The sequence below is a fragment of the Amyelois transitella genome, chromosome 19 (assembly GCF_032362555.1).
Source record: "Amyelois transitella isolate CPQ chromosome 19, ilAmyTran1.1, whole genome shotgun sequence".
Lineage (NCBI taxonomy): Eukaryota > Metazoa > Arthropoda > Insecta > Lepidoptera > Pyralidae > Amyelois > Amyelois transitella.
This window is the reverse complement of record NC_083522.1, coordinates 5,759,369-5,783,535: the sequence shown is the minus strand read 5'-3', so window position 1 is coordinate 5,783,535 and position 24,167 is coordinate 5,759,369. Positions and strand designations below refer to the sequence as shown.

Below are 24,167 nucleotides of genomic sequence, written 5' to 3'. Positions count from 1 at the left end.
CGCTGGACAATTGTCTAAAAGGGAAATTCCAAATTAATCCTTTACCTTTGACGTTTGTAATCTCATCATCATTATATGATGAATGATTTCCACCTCGCTCTGTTGAAGGCAACCGTCATTCAAAGTTTCCCCTCGAACTTCACCAGATCATTGGCCCATCCCAAAGGAAGCTGTCTCCCTGCGCTTTTAGTAATAACGTGATCTTCACTCAAGAGCTTTTTGGTCCTAACGGCTATCAGCTTAGAGAAATGTGTCCTACCCAAAATATTCTTCCTATATTTAAGAGCCAACTCTTGTCGGTGGAGTAAAGTGGAGCGTCGTTAGCATAAAATTTGAAATACATCAAATAAAGCAAAAAGAAAACGGAACAACAAACCAATAATTAAAAAAATACAGAAAAAAAGAGATGAATGGAAGACGCCCTCAATATAATATGCGCAAATAGAAAGCATCTGCTACTGGATGCAGAGACTGCCTGACTGACTATAGTTAGAAAGAATCATTGTATTTGATTGTGGTTTAAAACTTAAGGAAGGTAAACAAATCAAAGGGAAAAAAGGTATGTGTAGGTACTGTAATATCAAAGCGCACCTTTCATTATCGGATATCAGGAATGCATCTCCTTAATAAAGTAAGTAAAAAACTAAAAGAAAATTACAATGCTCGTATGTAGACTTACCGAAGTACTGACTAGAGTACAAATTTCTGGTAATCCGGTCCCGTACCCGACACCGGAACGTGTTGTACCGGTCGTCCGGGCTCACCTCGCTGATGTACAGCGAGCCATCGTCCAGGAGCTGGTATTTTGTACCTGATGATAAAACAATAGTATCTGTCTAGTTTATTGATTTCCACCGACAAAAGCTAGTTCTTAAATATTACACAAAAGATTTAATGGTTAAGGTCACTCGTCATTTTCCTAGCGTTAGGCAAGGTGGCGACCTATCCTCTGGATGCCTGGAGCCCAGGGTATGCCTATGAATATTCAATCCCTTTGCTGTCATGTTTCAACAAATTTTTTTTAAATTACGCTTATTCATTTGAATGAACGGAGCTCATAAGGCAAGGGAATAGCGCATAAGGAAACCTGAACATTTAGTCACCTATATAACCTTCCAAGCGAGGTTAGGTTCCCATGCTGCCGAGAATAGACAGAGAGGCGTTGCTTTGTGTAAAAACCTGACTTATCCACTCTAGAATCATAATCATAAGCAGAACTCGGTCTCATCAGTCGGTTAAAAATAGGGTATAATATTAACAGGTATTTTAATGTCACTTTCATAAAAAAATACACAATAAGCAAATCACGCTTCAAAAAGGCTATTCAAGATTCGTTTAACGCCTCGGATTTTCCTCAGGCGAAATGAGATTTGCGATGAAAATGTAATTGCGTGTGTCGCAGCCTTCTTGACAAGTGTTTTGATGAGTTTCGTGAGAAATATTTTACATATACGCCCCTACGCGCTTATTAGAATATTTTAATGACACGTATACGATATGGCGGTTTGACTCTTTGAGAAGATTTTGATATCTTAGCCTGAGTAAGCAATGTAATGGAATATCAAAATATCTATTTCTGAAAAAGAAAAAGTGGTTTTTTATTTCAATTGTCCTCATTGCTTTACTCATTACTCTTCGTAGACTCTGCTTATTAAATATTTTTACCATGTACATGATCACAGAAGCCAAACGTGACCGCTGTTTTCTTTTTCCCTCATCTTTGCCTGTTCCTAGTTGTACCCTCTGCCACTAATCTTCTTACCGTAATATTTGAGCAGGCTGATCTCATCATAAGTGAACCAGTCCACATCATCCACCCTGTCTGCAGTGGGCTGGCACCACACAGTGTAGAACAGCTGAATTGCCAGTCATCAGTGTTTATTAGAGTATACTCCTCACCTAAATATCTAAGGACGCTGATCTCGTCATCAGTAAACCATTCCACATCATCCACTCTGTCTGCGCAGTGGGCTGGCACGACACAGTGTAGAACAGCTGAGTTGCCAGCTATCACATACTCGTCGGGCACGTGGACTTCCCAAGGGATGTTGATAACTGTAAGAAAAGAACCTCTTTTGTAAACCATGCAGTCGGCAGAGGGTTAATGTGACTTCTATAAAAATTTACATTGTAGGAGGGTTATACCTGACTGTATTACTACAGTTAGAGATAGCTGGAACTGACCCTTCTATAAAACTTAATATACAGTTGAAGAGTTACGAAGTAGTCTTGTCTGTGTATGCACTCCTTTATTTAATTAAACTATGCCTCAAGTCTTTGGGATATGCTATGAGCTATATCAACCAGTCATTATTTAGTATTTAAAGTAATTGTGGTTTTTATGTTTATATATATTTTGTTTTACATTATATGTAATACTTGCCCTGTCTTTAGAATTTAAGGATAAAATATGTAATACGAAAAGTAAGTTACTTAATTCAATAGTACTTAAGAGTGCACGACATGGTTGGACTTGTAACCTGGAAAGTTTATCCATAAAGTTTGCGAACGTTACTTTTATAAGGGCTGTCACCTGCTGTTCCTCCAAATTTCCTTCTTAATTTGACTTTAAGGCAGTTACAAAAGTAAACGGCGGACGTTTTCGCTTTAACGTCTATTTTCATCCAGAACTTTTATTAATAATTCATTAAAGCGTTTAAATTATAATTCAATGATGAATTGACCCTAATTAGATTTTGTTTCTTTGAAATTGTACCGACTCCTTTTTGTCTGAGGTTTTATGTCAGGGAATAAATTATGTGAAATGCGAATTGAATATTTAAGTACTTCAGCGAAATTACCTATAAAGACATATAACCAACCGTAACGTATATGCAACACTGTCATCTTATACAGAGTAGTTACATTTGAGAGGGATTTCTGTGACAGTGTGTGGGACATCGGTTTACAGCACAAGTTTGGGAACACAACTTGTTCAAACTTTGGTAATGTCAGATATTTGAATGATATACCCGAATAGAGGATCAACAGCAATAAAGTTAAATGAATCGGAATGATAAATGGCGAACGTAAATTAAATGGCCGTAATTAAATTCTTGGATCAGATGTATTTTAGAAGCTATTTCAATATTGATATAAGTGATTAATTAACTTTTATGACAGTAGGGATATCAGATTATATTTGGATAATTATATATAACTTTAATGCAACGCCCCATGTAAAATTTTGTACGAGTATATCACTCAAAAATGTTTTACTTATTTGTTCTGATCTTGAAATAAAAGAGGAAAATAACTAATTGACTGACTAATCGATTATCAACAAATAGCCCAAACCTCTAGGTCTAGATATTTGACATTTGATATGTCTCCGTTACGAGTATATAGTCGAGTCGAAGTGGGTGCTAAGAGAGTACTATACCCGAAATTTCCACAGGAATGAAACGTTTTTTTTTTAGTAAACCAGGTTACACAAACAAAACAACAAAAACATTATCTTTGTAATATCAGTATAGATAAGTATAGATAAGATAAGTAACAAGACTCGAATGTTAAATATACTTTAATAATATTTACCAGCATGAACATGCACATTCCTGGACAACAGCGCAAACCCGCCGCTGAATCTGATCCTACACCTGTACGTGGTTGCGTGGATATCCCGCCGATACCGGTCAGCAGGGAACGGGGCCAACTCCAGGGAACCGTTCAACAGGACCCTCCGAAGACCGGGCAGTGACGTCACGGGAGAATTGTCCAGGAGAAGCCAGTCCAGCTGAAACAAAAGTTTTGGATTCGATCATTTTATTAACTTGTTAATGAATGAATTTATGGTTAATAGCGTTCATGTCTCCTGTAAATGAATGGATAACACCGCTAGTCGAAGTGTTCTATGTATATGATGGCTAGATTTGGTATTTATATACTTAAAAGAAGTTAACCGACCACAAGGTACTGATTCCGTCTTATCTATCAAAAACGAGTATTATTCTTTCCATGACTTAATCCATTTCTTTCATTCTTAAAAATAAACAACCTCGTGAAATAGGAAAACTTTGTTTTAATATCAAAACAAAATAAGAAAAACCAATGAACCAATAAAACTGCAACAAAACGTCACAGCAACCTTATTAGTGGAAAGGGTGCCAAGAAAAACAGGAAAAAAAAATACATAACAGTCTGCTACAGTTTATAAAGAGAGGAACTACTCCCAAGACAATATGGTTCGTAAAATGCAGCGCGAATTTTAACTTCTTGTAATATGCCGCGGAAAAAGTTGCGTCGTGAGTTTTTCTGACAGTTAAATACGTTATAGCTATATTTATAACGCTTGTGGGAATTCCCCGGAACGTTATAAGCCCGAATTTTTGTCCCCTGTGTGTCTTTCGCATGCCAACGTTTCGTACTTTTGTTTAGAAGTAAATATTTGTCCTTTCCGCGGCACTTATGTGTCCCTTTCTGTTCTAGAGAAATTATTTTCTGTAATAATATTGTTATGTGGTCTACATATGCATTTTATGAACTTGTTTTTCTTAATATCTGTCTCTATTCCACTTAATCTGTCAAGTGAAAATCTTATAAATCTTAGATTCTTCTAGAGGCTAGCAACCTGTTCCTATTTTGGAATCTTCATTCCATTTCTACCATCAAGCAAAATGGAAATAGGACACTTATATTGGTACACACACACACACATAAAAGTGTCAAAAGTCCTTATCAGACTTCATTATGTCAGCCTTCTTCTCCTTCAGCCCGTTTACATCCAATGTTGAATGAAGGCCTGTAATGCCTGCCCGATCTATACCTACTTTTCGGTTTTGCGCTTTAAAAATCCATTTATTTTCAGCAGTGTTGACCAGATCGCCTGTCCATCTAGTAAACAGTTTATCTTTACTTCTGCGGCTAGATTTCGGTTTACACCTCAGTGCTAACTTTTCCCAGAGTTCATCTGTAATGCGTTCATGTCAGTCTACCTTGTAAGAACGGATATCTATAGAGAAAAAATAACCACTTGTGGAGTTTTAAATCGAGCGAAACGCTTATCAGCGAGTTTGTCCCCCAGTCTCCATAAACTAAATCTAGGCAGGCGATAGTTTGCGGAGCGAATGTGCAAATTTGCATTTTTCTGCACCATTTGCCTGCTCCCCACCTTTCTGGTTGTATTGCACAGCGGAGCGAGACATTCACTTTATATTTTCGAGCAATTTACTGTTTTTTGAGATTCTGTATTTATTTATGAATTTATATTAAATTTATTATTATATTTACAAATATAGAAGGTAAAGAAGTTCATGAGCTAAATTATATGTAGGGTTGTTTCCCAGAAGACTGGCGAGATTGTAATGTTACCATAAATACAAATTATCTTTATTGTCCATAAAAAAATACATATGCAGTATGCCGTAAGACAATTGAATTTATATTTTTTCAGAAGTATTACTTATTTTTTATAATTCCAATTATTAGTGTACAACTTATCACAATAAGGTTTAAAAAAAAGAATGTATAAAACTAAAGTTACAAACACTGCAGAAAATTTACTCAAATAATACAATGTTACTGCAAAGTAAAGAATTTTATAATAAACTGATATCCCAATAAAAACACGATGTTTGAACGTTGAATGAGTGAACATTTATATTTAAATAAGCTTTTCTCGGAGATTTAATTTGATTAAATTCAAAGCGAAGTTTGTTTCGTAAAGTTAAGGACAAATTCTTTCTAATTAATTAAATAATTTCACAGCAAAGCTTATTTTTACCGCCCTAATGATGTTTTGTTTGCATCTCTCCCTTTACCCCCACGACACCCGACACCAAAAATAAAAAGAGGGTAGAATAAACAAAATTCTAAATTTCACGTGAAGGTTTTTTTTATTGTCTAGAAGTGCCCTAATGGGGCGGCGCCCGGGCCCCGAAACACTTCTGTGGAGGGTGCAACCGGGAACACGCAGAAATGAGAGATAGTGCACTAAGAGATGATTTCTAGAAATTCTTGCTGAAACGAAAATCATCGCGAATTTTCATTTTACGCCGGTTTATTGTGATTGTGGTGGTTCATCTCGTTTTATTAATTTTATAAATTTTCTACAAAAAAATATAAAAATAGTACCTATTGAACTACCATATTGTGTTAAAAAGTAACTACCAAGAATGCTATACTAAACGACTGTAATAAACCCCTGTAAAACTGAGGTATAAATACGAAATAACCTTCAGTATATTCATTATTTTGTGGCCAACACCCAACGCCCTACTAGGTATTCTCTTGAATATTTTAAACATCCCTTAGAAGCTGACGTGTAAAATCTAGAGCTCAATAAATTTTTCCGTCCTTATTTTATTTTTAGTTTAATAATTTAAAATATTGGTAAAGAAGATTTTTAAACAAGACTTCTACCAATGTTATAAAAAGAACGTATCATTATCATTTTTATATATTCCATTCATATTTTGGATTGAGCACAACTGGGTTAAACGACAGGAGATTGAGAAATCCAGTACTTGAAGCAGTAAAAACACAGTAAAAATTTCTGGGAAAAAGTTCCCATCCCACCTATTGCATTCCAAAATAATCGTAATTTAATTTTTTTTGTAACCTCTTTGAATAAATACATACAGTATGTATTACATTTACAAAACGCTACATACATATACTTATTTACAAAATAACAATTTTTTTTTAATAAATATGAATTTCAGTCCACAATTTCTATCATTAATACAGATTTCTGTGGTCTGTTATTATATCTTAGCGTAGCCATTTTATGTTTACTGATATTTTAGTTACTTGTCGTTACATGCTTAACTCTGAAAATAGAAAATACCTTAAACAATGAATGATGATTGAAAGAATCTTTTAATTTTTGTCATGTTAATTCCTGTCATCATAGCTGTAAGATGAAAATAAATAAATAAAAGTAAAACATGAAAAGAAGTATACATATTTAATTGAAAATGCAAATGTCTACATTACACATTAAATTTAAATTCACATTACACTTTAAATGGAAAATAGGAAGTAAATAAAGGAAATTTATAAAAGTAATTGAAATTTGACATTTCAGAATGTTTAACAATTTTTTGCACTATGTACTTGCTATCTTACGTACCTACTGTTTTTTTTCTAACAATGTCAAGATATTAAACAAAAAATAATAACAGACCTTTCAATTTAACAACACAATTCATCATAGAAGAACAAAAAGGGAAAGTAAAAGGATCATCCCTTTGAAACTTACAACTTTTTATATTTGTTTTTGGCTTTGATGGAACTTGGGCGTTGTTTGCTGGCTTTGGCCGAAGTAACTTCCTTGTGGGACCACGAGCTCACACGAATGATCTATTTCTTCTGAATATCAATAGATATCGGAGTGTGCTAATAGATAATCAATCAATAATAATGATGAATAGTTCAATGCTAAAGGAATTATCTTAAAATAAACGATACATCATTCTTCGTCATAGATTTTTGGCAAGTTATTTTAACTCAAAAAAAAATCTTTAAATCTGCTTATATGATGTAATTGAGGTATTTTTTTTTAGTAAAGCAAAGGTAATCAAGAGAAAGGAACACTTAAGTTATTTGATTTTAAACGTAGACGTAACGTAGCCGATTTTTGCTTCTTGTTTGTTCATCTGATATCTAATATCATTTGTGTTATGAGGTGGGTTATATTTAATGGTTAATGAGATACCCAATTGACAAATAAAAATCTGCAATCCTCTACTTTAATTCTGTTTGCGTTAAACATCGCTATATTTGACTATCGTCAAGCATATTTCATTAGACGAAACCAATTAACGTTCATAAATTCTCTATTTAAGCACGGTATATTTATTCATTAGACAAATATGGCTCCATTTTAACTCCAATCGTTACAGTTTAAATTGTTCGTCGACCAATAAGGAGCTTCGCAACCAGCTAATACAACCATCTGTTGAAAACTTTCGTAATTATATTTTCATTTCAATCTATTGCTTTTGTTCTACAATTGAAAATTTGTATGAGATGAGACAAAGGAAATTGATTAATATTTGTTCGGCTATGTTTGAAACTAAGTAGAGCTAGTAATTGTTTGATGGACCTTTTTGTGCACCTAATATTGTGATTCAATTTTATAGGATAAAAGAGTTGTTAATTAAATCCATGACCTTTGTAGTGTACTTACTTTGTTCCGCCACATAGCGCAATATTCAATTTCTCCGGTTTTCTTTGCTTTCTAGACTTAAAAAAATTAAGAAATAATCCGAAATACTGAATATCTCGTATATTGCTTCTTGACTATATTAACTTAGGATTTATTTTGAATATTATATTATTTACGGAATACGATCTCAATAAGTTGAGCTTCAAAGAGTGAATAAGCTCGGTTTGATAAGTAAAGCTGAATTGCTTAATAATTCTAATACGTATTGGGAATAAAAATACTTGGTTTGCTTGAACAATTGGTTTATGAATCAAATTATTTTTCTGGATAACAACATGTTTCGTGCATTAATTTAATTTGAAGGTGAGTTCAAACCAACTTCTATGTATTGTGATACAATTTTTGTTCTAGTAATAGACAACACTCTCTGAAGATAAGCTTGGTATGCTTTTCACTAAGATTCTGAGTGGGGTGAGTCGGGTTTTTACGCGATCGACGTGTGACCGCCACAACTTTTGCAAGAAACCAATTTATATTGGATTAGTTAAAAATGCACTGGAACTCAATAAAATTCCCTTTACATAAAAAAAGAAACATTACAAACAGTCTATTTTAGGTGATTTTTTCCAGGCAGCAGTTTGGAGATTATCATAGTGACGATTACGATAAATATCCAGTTGTGCCGTCTATAATATATCCATAATTACCATCAAACAATTGTAAAATAATATTTATTTTAAGGAGTGGGAAGACCTAGACGAACATATCTTGATCAAATTAAGGACGTCCTGGTAAAGGGTCAGGTCAAAAGTACCCGAAACCGCCGAGCTTGCATGAAGAGAGTTATGAATGTGGATGAAGCAAAGGAAGTATGCACGGATCGTGGCAAGTGGAAAGAGGTAGTCTCTGCCTACCCCTCCGGGAAAGAGGCGTGATTTTATGTATGTATGTATTTATTTTTTAAAAAATCAAGTAAATCCGAGAAAGAAAGCGAGGAAATAAAGTATCTAATAATTCCCGCAAAGATATACATAAGTTTTAACATATACTAGTCAACAATGCATGCGACTTTCATATAAAATGTTTGCATTAAAATATTTTAGAAAGAATTTAGACATGCTGTCAAGGGAAAAGCTTAGAAAGATTAAAATGTTCGAGTTTTAGTTTGTAGCAAGAATGCATGAATATAACAAAAAAGTTAAAGAATTTTCATGAAAACAAAATAAATATAATGTTTCTAAATTATAAATAACAGTTGTACAAAAAGAAAAACAAAAATTGCTGTTTGAACTTGTATTTTAAGACAAACATTTTATCAAGTTACAGCTTGACCAGTCAATAAATAATTCAAACCAAAAAAGCTTATATCATATTCACGTCCATCGATCAGGCAAATCAGTATCAATAAATTCTCAAGGATCACTCGTAATGCCAATAAAATTGAATCAATGCCTAGCACAATCACTCGGAAAGATGAATCGAATTCGCGTCACGTTGGTAATCCTCAATTTCTTAAAAGCCAGCACTTCATTAGTTTTTCCTCTGTCATCCGCGACCCGCATCCCAGCATTGTTTGTACTGTCTCACCCCCACCTCGCCTTTCACCCTTTTCATTAATAGAGCAGAATATTCAGATTTTACGTTCTTTTTATGTACAAATTTTATTTTCCATTTGTTTTATGGGTTGTTTACGTTTTCTTTAAGAATATGACTTTACTCAGTCATTAGATTAACGAGAAAATGGAATAAATCTCGTATAACAAGATCTCTTATAACCTACCACTAACATTGCTTCCATATAAATTCTTATCGTCTTGCTACTGAGTATACTAAACGGAACAGAACAGATAAAAATAAATTTTATATTAGAAGCAGAAATAAAATGGGCTTGGATATATATATTCTCATCTATATATTAAATACACCTCTACCTCGAAAGAGTATTGGCAAGGACGTGCTACTTTTGCTTTATCCATAATCATATCCAATTTTGATCTAACCTTCCACCAACACTCTCAATACTGAAAGAAATCCCAGCCCAGAAATCTCTTTTAAGTGTAAAATGCTACGTATATCTATTGAAAGCATCATAAATTTTATGCGGTAGTAAAATTTATGTAAAAAGTATTGATATCACTTGAGAACCATTTCAATTTATCACTCCACCCCAAATATTACCTACTTTTTAAGTAACAATTTTAAAACAAATGCATTTTAGTTCTGTTATGATATCTTGGGATGAGCATGAGACAAAATTGCAATTCAGATATTGTGCATAACATTCCACTGTTAGGATGATTAACACGAGTCCAAGAATAGTTCGTAGATATTAGATAATAATATGAAATACAGTAATATCATATCAAATATAAATCACTGTTAAATTGTAATATTACATTATTGCTCTTATGAACGTGGTTATTGTGTTTATTTGGTAATATTGTTAGACACTATTTAGATTCGGTCCAAGAAGATAATAAGTAGACTATGTGATGCGTATTTGACAGTTTACGAAATTATAAAATTATCCACGGATAATGGCATATCTTGCTTCCAGGGAATTCCCATCAGAATTATTCAGGACTCGAAATATTGTAAGTCTGAAATGAAGGCGAAACTTTCCGGATTTACAATAGCAGTTGAAAGCACACTGAAATACGCTTTTTATGGAAATGGGGTTCTCAAAGGTACTATGTTTATTGAGTGTCTTACAAATATAATGACAGACTAAGTAGATAATGATTCTAGCATTAAGTCCACCAATTGTGCTATACATTTGTATTTTGTACAATAAAGTTCAAAAAAATAAATAATGTGGAGTAATAATTGTAGACGAAATGGACGAGTGGCATCATAAAATCTTTGCCTATACAGGCATGATGCGAGATCATTTTAAGTGTTTTGTTTATTATTGTAATATAAGGCAATTTTCTTTCAAAAGTCACTGATATAAGTGTGCGAATAGCGCGTCTGAAGTGGCAATGGGCGGGACATATCTGCCGCAGAGAAGATGACAGATGGAGTAAAAAGATTCTATTCTGGCGACCCCGTCCAGGAAAACGAAGTGTGGGTAAACCAGCTGCCAGATGGTCGGACGATATCAAAAAGACGGCAGGGCCGACCTGGACCAGGATCGCCGCATTAAGATCAAAGTGGAAATCCATTGAAGAGGCATACGTTCAGCAGTGGACAAAAATATGCTGAGAAGAAGGCAATTTTCTAATTAGCAACAGCAAAAGTGGTAATTTCCATCAGACATCAAGGGTTCTAAAATTATCCTGCTGTGCCTTCCTGCGGTCAAACGGAGGTAAAGGCGGTTTGCGGTTAAAAGGCTGTCAGATTCCCAGACTACCAATCAATAACTATAAAGTATATACCTATTCAAAGCTTATTTTACTTGATTTGTTCCTTTTTTCACGGTTTGAGTCGTATTTTCTTCAAGTTTTTGAATAGTTTTTCATTACCTACTCTTTCCCATAAACTATCCCAATGCTGGATGTTAAAATTGTTATAGTTAATGTTAGAATCATAATCTTTAAATATACCTATCTATGTATAGTATGTAAGAATACATTTTTTTGTACCTTTTGTCAAATTACCACGAGAGTCCACTCTACCTTATTATATTTTATAGTTAAAGCAATTTTTCATGTATGTTAGATAATCGAAAATTTCACCATCAACTATGATTTTGACAATGTCAGTTGCAATTCTCCTAATTTACTTGTGAAAAGTGCATCTAATGCAAATGCTAGTGCAAAAAATCCGTTGCACCTCATCAGTATACAGCATGTCATGTTAATGAGAGATATGAGTTAGGCAGACAACACTTCTCCATATTTATGAAACTCCGCCCGTTGGGCGCGCATATCTTTATTTCCCAGGGTCTGGGGACATAAAGTTTCATCCAAACTCCGTCGAATGGAAAAACTTTATTTATATTTGAGTTGGGAGAGCTGGTTTGTGAATATTAAATCAGATCGGCGTGAAAGACGTGGCAGTACAATATTTCATATCTCAAGCATACGCTCCCTATGCACGAGTAAATAATGCATAAGTTATAAAGGGAAGAATTCCTTAAAGTTAAAAATGTTTGGTGATTCAAATGTGTGTCTTATCTTAGTATACGCTCCTGTTATATTTGAGTATGCGCTCCATATGCTGTTAATAGCTCGTAAGTTAATTAAAGGACGAGTTTCCTAAAATATCTGTATGAATCTATAGTGATTCGATTCCAATATAAAGCATATTTCATATTATTACTGGATATTCTGAAAAATAGTGGGTTCAGGCCGGGGTAGGTTTGAACCAGTGTCTCCCCGCGCATCACGCGTTTATTTGTCCCCCACAGCATACCGGACAAATTATTCACATTACGGTTTGCAAGTTAGCAAATTATTTAAATTCTTGATCCGTCTGCTGAATATGCAAATGATATTTTCTCTAAGGAAACCCCAATGTGTATCCCGAACAAATAGGATAACGTGGTTTTACATTTATAATTCACGACTAACCACAAATATAATAAGTGTTTCAAAAAATGGACCATTTATAGGGATGTCTGGAAAAGTGAGGCTTTTGCTAAGCGTAAATACTTAACAAAAGTATAATATTGGAATGTAATATTTTTTTTGTGTTATAAACTTATGTATTGTTAAAAAAATATTATTTCTTAAAATAAGCCAAACACGAAACAGGTTATCTGGTAAATCGTGTTTCAGATATAAGGACATGAACACGCTTAATTTTTTCTAATTTTTGGAACGAGAATCAGTTAATAAATGCCCCTTTACAATATGCATCGAGCTGTATGATACTGAGCAAAAAGACTTTTACCTCTACTTCCATTAATCTTACCGTTGAAAAAATACTTCCTTCCTAAAGTAATTCCTTCGTAATTTCTTACCCTTGAAAAAATACCCTCTTCCTAAAGAATAGTTCTTAAAAATATCCGTTATAGCGAAATCAGAACTTGACCAAACGAAACTAATGTAGCGAGACGCAATAACAAATTGGACACAAATGGAGGATAAACAGTGTATACCCCAATTTGTTTCCGCTTCTGTAATTCTTTCGCGGAAGAATACACAAATCCATCTTAGACCCTGTCTTCACTGGGAGATCACGCTGTCATTGTACGACAGATACTGAGCCTGGATTAGTTTTTTAATTCAATCAATACCGTATATGAAATCTTCATTCAGTCATAACAAAACTAAGATTCGTTAAGAGTTCGGTTTCCCTGCATTGCGAAGGTCAGACGGCAGTCACTTTGTGTACAAAACTTACCCAATTCATCATCATGGTCTAAAGGCGCAACCATAAAAAGGGAGTAAAAAGGATTACTCTCCAGATAATTTAAAATGTAAACTAGATGAACGACTGTACCTCATAGTCCCCCCTGGTGCCGCAACTGAGCATGGCGCCTGTGTCATTGGAGAACTCCACGTGGTGCTGCGGCTCCTGGATGTTTGGCAGGCGACGGGGCTCTGGTGACACGCGTACTGCTGTGGGCAAGATTAGAGGTAAGATGACGTCAGACTATACCAAAGCATGCTATTGCTAAACGTTTTGAACCCGATAAGTAAAACTGACAAACGTGCCAACTGCGCCGCGACCTAAAAAAAAATTCCTTATATATTGCCTACACATACGGAATTTTAATATTAGGGTCGGGACAATCACTTTTGTTATGTTTTTTTTTCGCTTGAGAGTGATATAGCGCAGAGCGAATATTTGTTTTGATTGTATACTATATATTGTTTATATGTATATGGACTTAGTAAATACAGCTTTATTATAATTTTCTTACATTCAAAGTTAATTAAATAAAGCACCAACGATTTGGTGGAGATATTCTAATGAAGTAGATTCCGCGTAGTTAAGTAGTAGTGCTTTATTATTTATGCAAACTTGAACAATTTCTGCGATGCGGCTTAGGGGGAATTTCCGTCTGATATCACAATCAGGTAGCCCACACCCGATGCCCACTTCAGACTGGAATTACTGTTATAATAGTTGGTTCGATCGAACGCAAATATGTATCAACTATAGCGAACACTTTGAAATACAATTAACATAAAATAATGTATTAGGTACCTTTGTACTTATTTCTATTTCTGATCTCTACGGTGTGGCCCTTGTATTTAGCGGAGCTGGCTTAGAGTTCAGGTAAACTAAGAGGAAGAATTAAATATCATTCAAAATCAAGTTATATTTTCAATCGCTTCGTCTTTCATCGGTCGCTTCTATAAAATAAAGACGCAATAAAGGCAACCCATATCGTAGCTCATGTCGAATGTCATATTTTGTTTTCGAATTAACAAGTTTACATCAAAGGGAATAAAAATAAAACAAAAAAGTTTCCTGTCACACTTTCCTATCGTGGGCCTGCTGGAAGAAATTTCTCTAGAAATAAGTAGTGCCCTGGTACTGAATTTCTCTTTATTTTAAGTTTTTTTTTTGCTTATTTTTCTTGTTTTACATAAATATATAAATAAATAAAAAAGCTCTGGTAAGGTAAAAAGACGTGATTAAAAATATATGTACGTATTAGAAATTGCGCATTTTCAGAACATATACTAGTCGTTCATATAGTTGAAATGATATGATAACGTTGATTTCAGGGGGGTTAGCGTACCTATGTACGAGTATGTACATATATACCCACGTCAGTGAGGCAGCCACAAGCCGCAGTGTTCGATTTCCGTTTAATTTCGCAGCAACCAACATCGCACGATGTCATCGCTCTGATCTCGCACCCAATCGTCTTCCATTGATTCCATTTCTGATTAATGTCTATTAGATTTCTAGTATTCATTGTATTCTAGTATAATTAACTAATGGAAGTACATGAGATATTGAATTAAATTATTTAATTTCTATAACAACAGATGTTATTATTGGGTTGATTGTCTCCGTAATTCAATTACAAATTTTCTAAGACATAAATTCATGTAACGGTAGGTACCTATATGGAACAAAGTTTGGTTGAATATCAAAACTCCTAATAAAAATGTATAGACATATAATGTTTATACTTTTTATGGTGATAAATGATTGCAAGTTCTTCCTTATTAGCTAATTTCAAGCAACAAGGCATCCGTGGCTTTTGTACTTTCTTAAAGTTAGACTTATATTGATTGATTAAGTAAGATTTACTTCAAGTCTGGTTTACACCAGTTACGACATCTGCCTTATCGATAACGTCGTATGTAGCATATAAACCCTAGTGTATATAATTGCTACCTAATGATTAAACAGTTGAACGCAGATGCCGCATGAATTAATCGCGAAGTAAACAACAACTGTCGCTGGCGAAAGTTTATGTGACTAGTTCCTAGTCTTTTAAGAACGGGGATGTAAGTGAATTTTAGTTTGTACTATAACTCAGTAATAGAAAAGCTGATATAATTAGAATGTAACGTCCTAAATAAGATACTTTTTCGCAATTTCATTTCGCAGCACATAAATTTGACAAGAAAATGTTTGTTGTCCAATGATTTTAGTAAGTGGAATTATGTTTTTTTAAACAATATTACATATTTCGAATTTTAAGGTAATTTCAGTAAAAAAATAATTAGAATCGCATAAATCAAGACATTGGTGTTATTACTACGTTCACACATGATTATTACATATTTTAAGGTAAATATTTATTAAGTACTCAGGTAATCTGCTTTTTGTTTTTAAAATCGAAAGGAAAACAAAAAAGAATTTCTGAACAATTTGTTTCCAGCTGTTTCGCAAACAGCGGAAGTGCCCCAGACCCGTCAATATCCAATTTATACAACCGACCGGTAAATAAAGTGAAAAGTCAACTTGCCTCTTGTATTTTCTCTTGCTAGTCTTGAAAATATAATAAATAGTATATAATAAATTCGAGTCTACTTTATTAACATTCTATTTATACTATAAAAATTATATTATCTGTATTGTCTTTCTACAACTTATCAAGCAAATGGTTATCAAATTGTACCGTTAACAACAGCTAGGAAACGTAAGACGAAGATAATGTTAATTTTTGGATCATTCATAGATTTTTATAATTTCAGGCGCAAGAAGTCTACAAAGAGGCTAACTCAATGTGTGTTAAAAAAAAAACAAAAAAAAGATCAACACCTGAACAGTAAATGGTTTCTCGCATTTACATTTAGGAAAAAGCTTTATTTATTAAAGTAATAATATACGCATTTGAAAAGCATTAAATAGCTTGACAAATAGTGACAATAGAAATGTGTTTATTGAACTCATAATGGTTTCATGAAATGTGAGCAAAGAGAGTCGTGAAGAAAACTACAGAACAAGAAATTGCAGTGTAATATCGCAACATTTTTATGTATATTTTACACTTTTACAATATGCACTGATATACTTTAAATAATTAAAATCAATAATTCGGACCAAACAATAAACTCAAATACGGTTTGGCGCTAATATTATTCCTTTTTTTAAATTTTATCTTTGTTTTCGCATCAGTACTACTTACTAACCAATGAGGTTGTGTCTCATTTCAACCTGTTTGACCAGAAATGCTTAAAATTTTTACTTTTTAAGTGCAAAAAACTTACAAAGAGACAACAACTTTTATTAATCTCCCTTTGTTCATTTCAGTCGAATAAAGTTGAGAAAGTCGATTTAACTTTTGAAAAAGGGTTTTTATTTCCGCTGAACACCATTTATATCGCGTTGAAATCCAGCGAGTTATAACATAATTCATTACGGATCGTATAGATTAGAATCAAAAGACTTCATGAACGCATTTGTATGTTAGAGATTACCTTTATATTCATGTTAATATATTATAAGACCGTGTAGATTTATATCAGATATGGTATTTCCTTTGTTGGATAATATGAACATGAAATATTTAAATTGTAAGTTATTATTTCGAAAAAATTATAATCAGGTAATCCTTTGATTTAGCCACCCTAATAAATTGCGTATGAAATCTGGAGAATAATATTTTATCAATGTCAAACAAACTGAATTTACCGTGTAATGTCAAACAACGTAAATTAGAACTATTATATAGTATGTTGATATTATAAAATTCGAATTAAGAGTACATAAAAAAATCTGATGACAAAGAGTTGATTTGAGGTCATATCGGGAATGCGTTGCTATGAAAAAATATGTACAAATCAAAATAATTCTAATAAGAATAGAGTAGTTAGCTAAATGATGCGGCAGTTAATTAAGTCCCAATAGAGGAGACTTTTCAATAGAATTAGTTAAATTTCATGGGAAAGAGATAGCCAGTTGTATCCAATCCATCAGAATCACAATAACCCTTTCAGCGAAATGCGTATTCCTTACAAAATCGCTATTGTCAAAAAGCAAGGATTACTAGCTCTCAGTACAGCGCCGAGGGGTTGAATGGAGGCAATCAGCATTTGCGATTGGAGCGAGTACAAGACGCCTCTACACGGCTGCATTTTGTCGCAATCTCGCAAAAATTGCAAGTTTTGCATTTTCCTCTGCATAACATTATTGATGGTTGTTGTGCCGTATGGTTCTCCCCACTTTGGAATAGGACCATTCCATCTTATTCCCAATGATGTCGTTAAATGCGACTTAGGGAATAGGCACATTCATGAAGTGCAGTTTATTTTACTATTCCACATGGGTTATAGAATGTAATCTCTTTGTTCCATGGGTAAGCTACCTTGCAAAGATCACGGGAGTCAGACGAAAGTCTCATCGTGTATAAAACCTGGCGCATCCCGGGCCTTTCTTCTTCATCAGAGAGGTAAGAATGTAACCAGGGCTAACGCCAGGATGAAGAAATATTGACAGTTTTTGATTATATTTAATCATATATATCAAAATCAGTTTTTTAACCTAAGCCACTATTTAAACACATGTTATGTAAATTGCAAAGAATCTATACTAATATTATAAAGCGGAAGTGTTTGTTTGTTTGAACGCGCTTATCTCAGGAACTACTGATTCGAATTGAAAAATTCTTTTTGCGTCGAATAGACCATTTATCGAGGAAGGCTTTAGGCTATATAACATCACGCTGCAACTTTGAGGGGCAAAGAAATAATGAAAAATGTGAAAAAAAGAACGGGAAAAATTATTCATCCTTGAGGGCTTCAATGATGCCCAAAATAACTATTCCACGCGGACGAAGTCGCAAGCACAGCTAGTCTTTCATATTTCTTCAACCATACCCTAAAATGACAGCCAAAGTCTTATTACTTAAAACCTTCATGTTATAATAATCGTTGTAAAATTACCGAAATTCTCTTTAGTTTTGTGGTAAAACATTTATCTATTAGATTACTTCGGATCACTGAACACGCAGTAACTTTGTCGGTTCAGATTATCATTTTCGCTTATTCGCCGATTCCCTAACACAATTCCGCATTAGCATACCTAATGCCGAATTCCGTCTGTTTGTGTGTTTATTTATTTACTGAGAATGCCGATTTAGCAATATTTCTTCTGATAATATGCTGATGCTATAATAATTTAACTTAATATTAGAAATGCAAACATACGTCAATATATTTATTTTACTACTTACACTCAACCACTAAAATCATCCCGTTTTTTTACAAATATGGATTTATAAATAGTGGTTTTGAGCAGGACGTAATTAGTGTTGTTCATCCAAAAAATTTTGATCTCAATTCCCATAATAAAAAATTTGAATCTCAATTCCAACGGTAGGCCTTCCTGGATATAGCCTTTCAGTCTTTTCAAAAATGTTGACTGACCCCGCAAGGGTTATAGACGTGATTATATGAATTAATGATGAATGAATAATCATTATATACGACGTTATGAGGTAGGTATACGACGCGAAGACAGAGATGTAAATGAATGAATGAACTGACAATTTCATGATATTTATATCACATTGCGAACATAAAGATATTCTAAAATTGATCCTTATCAATACCGTAATCAGTACCTTTCTCTAAAAATAACAACCGAAATAGGTCTTTCATAATTGCAGACGATTCAGAATCGCATTGTCTTGTTCAATCAATACCTAGGTGTTATCAAAGCGTGTTAAACCTTCCAATTGTCTGGAGTTAGTAGTTCTCTGCATCACTTCTGCAATTGATTTGCTAATGACCAGAGTTTTGAAGCGTATCTGAGTTCTGCCAAGCCAATTGCCAGCTCAAGAGTATCCAATAGCTTTTGTTGTTTAAACGAGATAATTTCACAAGTTTTAGTATACGTACTGGTTAACAAGGACTGGATAATTATAACTACTTATGTTAGGCAAAACATACAGTAAAACTTTGACTGGAATTTATCTGTTAATAGAAGATACAAAATTTTAATGAGGCCCCGATTAAAACAAACAGAATATCATTCTTATTTCTCAATTATCATGAAAACACAACAGCCTAATAATTTTATTGCCCTGGACAAATGCCAATGGAAAAAGTAGTTTCAAAAAACCGTTAGTAGTCACGTCTTGAACCATAGTAACGGCAATTTTCAACCGCTATTTACGGCTCCTTCAAAGAAAATTCTATAGAACACTTGGGGAAACATCTTTTCAGGATTCACTATTTAGTCCATTGAGGGCAGAGTTGCGTGAAGTCAGCCACGATTGCTCATTAGTGCCACAATGGATGCGATACAATGCCAGCTCGATATAGCTACAGAGAATACGCCATTATACACACCCGGCAATGGAGAATTGTGTGGGCTATTTTGTATACCAAAATTCATACCGACTGGACAAACGATCAAAGTGAGAAATGAACAAACAAATGATCGTGATATTGGGTTTTATTATAATGATTGCTTAGATATACCAAAATGTACATACACAGCCATGTTATGGATTCTATACCGAAGAATTTTATAACTTACAATGTGAAGAAATAAAATTATAATGATGCACATTATAACCATACAAAACAAACTACAATATTAACATAATTATGTTTATTAACTTACAATAATTGTTTCGGACGTAACATTACAATATGTTATCTGTTTCGAGAACGACATATGTAAATACGCTTAAAAACAAAATCTTAATTTTTCGCATACTATAAAGGAACAAATTGAGAGACCACTTATCTTTAATATCAATCCGCTTCATCTATCTTCATTTGTATCGAAAATAGTTTCTACTGGACTATTCAGTTGGGAAAATTAGTCATAAATTTGTCCTTGGCAGCTAAACGTTAATAAACATTAATGAAGCAATACTGCAAACACTAGAAAATTCGTAGAACTCACTTCAGAACTAAGGGTATAAATTTACAAAAGTCTGATCTTTTATAACAGATAGATTTTCAAGCTTATGGTTCTTGGCATTCTATTTATCGCAAAAAATCTAATTTCGTTGTTTAAGCGAGATTTTTCCTAAAACTAAAAAAATGTATATGAATAATTATAAATGAAATTTTTATTAAAACAATAAAATTATGGTTATGCCTAAAACTTGCATACCTACTTATTTTATATAAACTTATTTCTATAAACCTTATTATTATTATACAAGTTTTTAACTACAATTAACTCAGATATTTTTGTGAGTCCTTTTTTTCATCATTTAAGAATTTGTAGTCAACTAGAAACTTATTGATCCATAGAATTTGCATACCGCACATCATCATTACGAGGTATACCTATGTATGTAGATGAGCGGCTTAATACAAGCAATATGCGATACCTTGTAACTGAATATTACAGGCATATTAGTTTTCTTACAACGAATTGACATCAGATTAATTAAGACAAGGAATATTTTCATCAGAATATAAGAATAAGTACATGAGTACCGCATTTTTAAAATCAAAATTATTTTTAGAAACTGTACATTCAAACTCTGCTTACCTCTTTCATTTGGACAAGTTTGTTTTAATTTGTAAAACACTTTTATCTTGAACAAAAATGTCTAGATTTGCAAAGACTGAGGTAAAAAAAATATGTGTAATTGTAATGATATTTACATTTTATCTTCAAATTTCAAGAATAATGTAAGAGACATGGACGTCAGGATTCGTTCAAGCAAAATAAACCCAATTTTCAGGTTACATTAAACAAAATAAATATAGGTAGAAACTTTGTTATTTAAAGCTTTACTTTTTTGCGTCCCTTGAGTAATGGAAAAGAATGAGAGCATGATATTATTCAAATGTAAACTGTACGGGAATATACATAAAGTTATCTATTTTAAGCGAATAAATTCAGTGAAAATGCCAAGGGGCATTCTAACTGAAATTTCATATGGGAAATTTATGAAAAAACACTAGTGGACCTGAACAACTTAGGTATAGACTGAGAGTTTTGACACATATTATAATGTGTAGTTGATAAAGCATACTAGCTTTTACTAATATCTCATTGTATTTGACTAAAATTTCCATTTTCCCGCGAGACTTTCAAGAAAAAAGGGGTGTCAAACCTAGGATAATTTATTATAAATAAATCATCAAAAGTCTGACAGTTTAGCCGTGATAGCGTAACAGACTTACACATTTATTTTATAAAAAAAAATCAGTATTACTTTTTACTATTACAATATATAAGTAAGTACCTATGAATTAAATTATGGATATATTTATATCTCTATGTACTTTAATTTACGTAAATTGAATTTTAATAATAAAAGTACTAGGCCAGCATAAACAACAGCACGTTGGTAGGTAACTCAGGAACGCCATAATCGCGGATATTGCTCTGCAGCCACATTCCAGCGCTCACATTTTTCCGATATCCACTACTATTTAATATCCCAATAGCAGTGATAATGATATTAAGTACAGCTTCATCTATTCATGGGCACACATTGCACACACATTTTTATTGGAATCGTTATCGTTACGTACAATTTAGAACTAAAATTTTAAAGGAAATAAGTACATGGCGGAAGTCCATCAGGTGATCGTGGTATGTGCTTGCAGTCACTTGCAATCTCGCAAAGGTGACCCAAATATTTGGATGAGTAATTTGCTTACCCACCCGTTTGGTTAATGTGAAATCTCTCGTAAATATCAAATTTTTGATTTGTCGTTGTCGCTCAAAAGCTATACCCAATAAAAACGCAATTAAAAGATCTTAACGCCAAGAAAAACGTCCAGTAATTAAGATTAATCGTTTCATGACGGAATTAACGTTTTTTTCTGAGAGAAGATGGGGAAACAAAGTAGATATATAAAACAGCCTACTTTGCTTTTATTCGGGCAATTACCGTCCTGCCAAGTAAATATAATTCATTATTAGGTACTGTGAAATTGGGTCTTGGGAAAACATAATTTTAGGAAAACAATTTAATTTTCGATAAATAACCAATGTTACGCCGTGGCGGCTCTGTTTTTAATAAACAGCTAGTATTATTGTTTATATTTTCTCAATTTCTCTCATTTTTTCTCATTTTTTTGCTATATTTCATTCTGGCCGCCTGTTTTTAAAGGTCTTGGTCCTCTAAGGATTTGAAAAATAATTGAGCTTCCGAGATATAGAATATTAGGTTTATTGTAAGAGTCTGTTTATCCATCATTCTCATCTCATCCAAGTAATGTAAACAGCGTGGATTGCTTAAATTAGCAGGCTGACCTAAGATGTTTTCCTTTTAATATAAAGAGAAATAAAAGATATCGATTAGGCTAGTGTGATTTGATTTGTGCCTAATCTATACATATAATAAAATAGTAAAAATATTTTGTCTGTACATTTAGTATTTTTGACTGAAATGGATAGAGGGACACTTAAAATGAATAATAGAAAGCAAAAAATTTTTTTTTTAATTTCTTGTCTGTCTGTATGTATGATCACGATTATCTCCGAAAGTACTGAACCGATTTACTTCAAACTTTCACCAATTGCTTTGTTTTAACTCAGAAGAACATTTAAAGTTTGTTTCATCAAAATCGGTTCACTAAAAAAAAAGTTATCAACATTTTAATGAACTCAAGGCATGAGTTTGCCTGCAAATAAGTTACGAAATTTAAAATTCAACGTCATTTATCATTATACGACAGCATTACACCTATAACATAATAAATATAAGTGAAAGGCGACTAAGGGATATGCTTACAAACTTGGGATTCGTTTTTAAGCGATGGGCGAGCAACCTATCACTATTTGTATCTCAATTCTATCATTAAGCAAAATAGCTGAACGTGGCAGTCTTTTCAAGCCTGTTGGCTCTGTCTACCCGCAAGGGATATAGACGTGACCATATGTATGTAGTCTACTGTAATTTCGACACCACCGCAACGGCTTCGATGGTCCAGTGGTTAACGCGTGAGACTGTGAAGTTGACGGTCCAAGTTCGAGTCCCAACAAAAACAAGATATGAATTAATATTTATTTAAAAAATTTTTTTTTTGTGTTGTTTGAGTATTTTATTAAAAAATACTTAAAATCAAAATACTACATATAATAAAACGGTAAAAATATTTTGTCTGTTTATTTAATACTAGCTGTGCCCGCGACTTCGTCCGCGTGGTCAGGCGGCCACGCGTATTAGAAAGAACGCTGGTTCGCCGTATTAAATGTTTCGCTGCAAATTGCTTAAAACGACTATATCTCAAAACCTATTCGTCTGATTTATATACTGTAAATGGCAATTTTAGTCTACATGAAAAGCCGAAAGTAATAAACATATTTATTTGGATAAGGATTAATACTGAATTAAAGAAAATTGGTTTCAAAATAACTTATGTTTATAATGAAAAATAATCTTAAAAAATGAACATAAAAGTGGTTATTGTAAGTAAACCATAAGAGATAGATATATGCTCTCGCGGACTTTTTTGTGGCAAAAAATGAGTACTTCACATCTTAAGTACATTGTTTTACTATATCTTTGTTGGTTTGCACAGCGTTCGCGTGGAAAGCTCGCAGATGGCCGACTCATTCAACTTTCACCTGCATTGTTGACGTTTCCCGTAGGAAATCCGGAATAATATGTAGCCTATAGCCTTTCTCGATAAATAGACTATCTAACAGTGAACGAATTATTCAAATCGGTTCAGTAGTTTCTGAGATTAGCGCGTTTAAACAAACAAACAAAACAAACTCTTCAGCTTTATAATATTAGTATAGATTTTGACTGAAACGAATAGAG

General features: G+C 33.3%; 1 protein-coding gene across 1 annotated transcript in view; it reads right to left on the bottom strand.

Annotated features, from left to right (window-relative positions):
- The window catches only part of LOC106132538 (cell adhesion molecule Dscam2), a 157,095-nt gene that overhangs the window by 61,695 nt on the left and 71,233 nt on the right, over window positions 1–24,167 (bottom strand). Inside the window, exons 3-6 of the mRNA XM_060949429.1 lie at window positions 13,499–13,617; window positions 3,538–3,736; window positions 1,900–2,055; window positions 680–811 (exon numbers count right to left, since the gene is read on the bottom strand). Coding sequence (XP_060805412.1) covers window positions 680–811; window positions 1,900–2,055; window positions 3,538–3,736; window positions 13,499–13,617 — 606 coding nt within the window. The remainder of the gene's footprint in view (window positions 1–679; window positions 812–1,899; window positions 2,056–3,537; window positions 3,737–13,498; window positions 13,618–24,167) is intronic.